Source organism: Octopus bimaculoides, chromosome 1 (genome assembly GCF_001194135.2).
Source record: "Octopus bimaculoides isolate UCB-OBI-ISO-001 chromosome 1, ASM119413v2, whole genome shotgun sequence".
Classification (NCBI taxonomy): Eukaryota; Metazoa; Mollusca; class Cephalopoda; order Octopoda; family Octopodidae; genus Octopus; species Octopus bimaculoides.
This window is the reverse complement of record NC_068981.1, coordinates 152,127,649-152,132,451: the sequence shown is the minus strand read 5'-3', so window position 1 is coordinate 152,132,451 and position 4,803 is coordinate 152,127,649. Positions and strand designations below refer to the sequence as shown.

At 34.7% G+C, this 4,803-nt stretch overlaps 1 protein-coding gene across 1 annotated transcript in view; it reads left to right on the top strand.

The window, feature by feature from the left end:
- LOC106869541 (obscurin) overlaps positions 1-4,803 on the top strand; it is a gene marked incomplete at its 3' end in the record, with an annotated part of 380,350 nt that overhangs the window by 286,787 nt on the left and 88,760 nt on the right. Inside the window, exon 114 of the mRNA XM_052970280.1 lies at positions 3,981-4,247. Within this exon, the coding sequence (XP_052826240.1) occupies positions 3,981-4,247 (267 nt within the window). The remainder of the gene's footprint in view (positions 1-3,980; positions 4,248-4,803) is intronic.

Sequence of the window (4,803 nt, the reverse complement as noted above, 5' to 3'; positions counted from 1 at the left end):
TCTCTCTCTCATACACACACTCTCTCTCTCTCATACACACACTCTCTCTCACACACACTCTCTTTCTCTCATACACACTCTCTCACACACACTCTCTCTCTTTATCACACACACGCACACACACACACACACACACTCTCTCTCACATACACCCACAGATATAACTAATACCGCTCTTTTTTGTTTTATTGTATGCGTCACTCAGTATATCACGAAGCTGACACTTTTGACTCATTTGCATTATTTGCCCTAACTCACTTTTGTAATTATGCAAATTATACTAGAAAAAAGTTATTCGTAGCACATTTTGTACTTATATAAAAAATACTATCATCTGATCAACGCAAGCTTATGCAAACTATGCAATGCTTATGAGGGTGTAATAAAACCAAAACGTGTGCACAGTTGTCTCTTTGTGAGCTATTAAGAGAAACCGATTCAAAATCCTCAGCCATTTTCTTTGAGAGTGCTAACAAATACCGACAAATGTTTACCTTTACCAAAAACATGGCAAATTTCAAGAACTCTCCTGCCGAATCATATGGGAAAAATTTGGCGTACGCTGTACTGTAATTAATGGCACCCACAAACTATATACAGTACTCCCCCCCCCTACAGACACACACACACACACACACACACACACACACACACACACACACACACACACACACACACACATTTATGTATGTCTTGTATAGATATATATAAATCTATGTATTGTATATAATGTACTGGCAGAAAGCCCGCCCACGGTATTTACATCTTTGATTCTCTATTTGTGTAATTTTTCTTGTATGTTACGTTTAATTTTCCATTGTATTCTTTATTCGACTAATTATATGCACTCGCTCAATAAATAAACTTAGAATAATATCAAGCTCTCAGACAGCGTTAGAATTTATGAAGAAATTGAGTTGACTTAACTGCAGATGTATACCCTCGACAAAATTGAGGATACACATCTGCATGGTCTGTCAGATTCAAAGCCTTTAACACCGTTCCATATTGTAGCTCTCTACGCTTCTTTATCGGCATTTTTCGAGATTCAGTGTTATACGTCGAAGATTCTAGTCGTGTAATATATCATAACGTATCTTGTTTTATAATTCGGTTCATAATCGTTGTATTGCTTATGACTGCGTGCTAATATCTCATATATATATTATTATTTTTATTATATAAGCGCTTCTTATATTGCAATAAAAGTGACTCAAGACTTTTGTAAAATAATTTAAGGTATTTCAATTCTGATTATTTTAAGGAATCTTATCTTTTCGTCGGCCTACTATTTTTCCTCTTTCTCGGCATAAGCTTACAATAAAACATTTGTTTGGGAATGCGCTGATCATCCGCACTGTTGAGATAACCTGTCCATCGTAGCTGATTCAAAATAAGCATGGCTTGGATTGATGTGATCCTCGCATCAGCAAGAACCTACATGTCACGAATATATGTATATTGTATATTGAATACATGTATATTGAAATATATTTTACATAATGCAAACACAATGATTATATCTGTTACAAAACTGAATATGTTGCATATAGTCTATAGATATATTTATCATAGTAAAAGTTGAGTCTTCTCTGAGTTTCACTCTAGGTTGGGCTGTACACGGTGAGGTGCATAAAGAGTATGTAGACTGATACCGTGAGGTGAACGTTAAATGTATCTCGAGTGGTGTGATAAATGTTTTTGAAAGCTAATTTAAATATGTAAGGGTTTTAAACATTTCTTAAGACTTATGAAGATAGTCCTACTGTCCTCTCCTCTGTGTGTAGAGGAATATCTTGGGACTTAATTGAAATTTTTATAGGACGTTTCTGTATTCAATTCAGTGGCTATTTTCTATAGGTTTTTCTTTTTTAAGTGCTTGGTATAGCGTTGGTTAAGATACTTTTTTGTGACTTATACCTTTCGTGTTATTCGATTGTACGAATATATTTTCGTTTATGTTGATTTTGTTCTCTTTGGGATGGTGTTGATATGCTTTCGGAATTTGATATTATTGATGGATGAGTTTTAATGCATCTTCTTCGAAGGGCTGGCGAAGAACGTCGACTAGTGGATATTCAGTTGTTTTGAAACCAATGTTCGGGGTGGTTTTGTAGTCGTTATTGTTATCTTTTTGATAATATAAGATTTTCCATCGGACACCTCATATAATGATCTTTCTTTTGTATTCGTCTTATGAAGCAAGAGTCTCTACTTGTTAGGGTTTTCTTTCCATGGAGAAGTTTAAGTTGATAGGTTCAGTTTTGAGGATATTTGTCGATATAAGTGTTCGGAAAATGTATGTTATATTGTTCGGCATTATTAGGGAGGTATTATATTGTAACATAGTGAAAACGTTATATCTGATAAAACTAAATACTCTTACATTGGATATAAGGGGTATATATGCTTATTATATATAAAAAAAAATTACAGTCGACTCTGAGTTTTGGCAAGGGCTGGACTATCTACAGCTGTGCACAAACCCAGATACTTCTAACGTCCACCCACCTCATAAAAACCTCAATCCCGTTATCCATCCAACGTTAGAATGAATGCCGGCATCAGTATATTGATTCTCGCTTTGTTGCACGTATGCAATAATTTAATCTCGGCTCTGGAAGTTAACGCGTGCATCAGGGAATGTTTTGTTCCCTTACTTCTATTGATAATTTCAGCCGCTTCTATTTAGCTCCAAAGGACTGCGTGGCAGCTACTATTCAAAAATTGATAATCAGGCCGAAATACAGTGTCTATTAGTTCACTTATGTCCTTTGGAATAAGTATTTTATTTACACATATCGTCTATAGGGAGAAGTCGTTCTTTAGTATGATACTCAACAGTAAAGAATCATGTTTTCGTTTGTGTGTGCATCAACATGGTTAGAATAAATGCGTACTTCAATATTTTGATTCTCGCTTCTCTGCGCCCGTGTAAAATTTTGATCTCTGCTTCACAAGCTAGCACATTCTTCACATGTTTACTGAATTATATAGATAGAACCAGCTGCTTTCATATGATGCACACATCAATATTTTAATTTCCGCTTTTACATATCTGAATGTTAAACCTACACATATTACGAATATAATTAGAATCTTCCTGTATCTACCTAGCTCATGCCTGCTCATGTTGCGAGTAATAATCAGCTCGTCCTCCCGTGCCCACCTTTGGGAATTCTTCATGCATAGACTCCAGAATATATGCACCAATAATCATGCATAAACCGGCTCCGTCCTTGAACTCATAGATGACTTAAACAGCAATAGCAACACCAATATGAGTGAGAACAAGAATAAAATAACATAAACAACAACAACGGAAAGAGCGGCAGCATGAAAGAATGTACAGCTACTGTTAGATCTACCAGCAACTGGGTTAAACATATATTCAAATAGAAAATGAACATACAAGGCGAATGAAGCCTAAGATGCAAAGAAAGCCAAGGGCATAGTGTTTCCAGAGGACTTGAGTCGGTCACTATGAAACATTATGACCTACCAGTATATGAATGGCAAAGTAAGAGGGGTATCATAATATTCTTCATGTACACATAGAAAGGTGTCTGAAAGTGTGTTTCTCACCCGAGACATCAGGAAAGGTAAGCGTTATCCGTCAGTGGAAGCGAGAAAGAAGCAAACAAAATACTCACTAATCTATGTGTAACTGAGAAATACAGCTTAAACTTTTTTTCTGTTGGTCATCGAGCTACCAAAGTGATATGTCATGACGTGCCATTAACGTGAATCTGTAGATTTTGGTGGCAATGATAATGGAAAATGGCGAGCTCTTCCTCTCAGGAGAAATGATATGCAAATACAGAAGTGTAAAATACTTAAATAAAAAGGTTGGTTGTGAAAAGGGTTGGTTGTGAGATAGGGAAAACAATTGGAAATCATGTATTCTGGATTCTAAAGCAATCAGTTACATAAAATAATTTACATATTTTAAAAGTGTTCAAAACATTTCCCATTTGCAGATGCTAAAGTAGAGTTTACAAAAACGATAAAGGACATGAAAGTTAAAGAAAAGCAACAAGCAATGATGATATGCGAAGTTTCAAAAGAAAATATAACAGTCATATGGAAAAAGAATGGCAAAGAAATCAAAAGTGATGATCACATAAAACTTGTTTCTGATATGAAGGTTCATCAATTGATTATTGAAAATGTTACTTTGGAAGATATAGGAGAATATTCTTGTGTGACAGGTGATGTGTCTACATCAGCCACATTATCTGTGGAAGGTACGTTTGTTTGTATATTGAAAGTAGCAACTTAATAGTAGGAAAAATCTTTGAGTTTTTGATTAACACAAAACTAACATTTACTAATCGTAAAGAAAATTGGCAGTGACATCGCCCTATAAAGTTCAGTAGAGAATGAAGAATTACTATAGTATACAGAACCATTACTAAACTGTACTACGTACGAAAAGTGTACACTGTATATATGTATGTATGTATGTATGTCATTATTCAGTTTATTTCAAGATTTCCCGCCAATAGAGAAAGAGCCGGTCTCCGACTTCGATCCAAGGCTCCTTCATTGGAATTTAAACATCAGGATATTCACTGAAATTTAAACAGGATATTTTTGTATATATGTATGTATGTATGTATGTACGTATGCGCAGATTTATGTTTTATGTATGTATACACATGCATATAGTTGCATATCTAGATATGCTCATATATATCTAAATGATAAAATTATGGAAAGTTCTACAAATTTTTACAGTTCAAGTGATGGATTGGATCTGTAGTCTACGAATTAGCTTTATATATATATATATATATATAT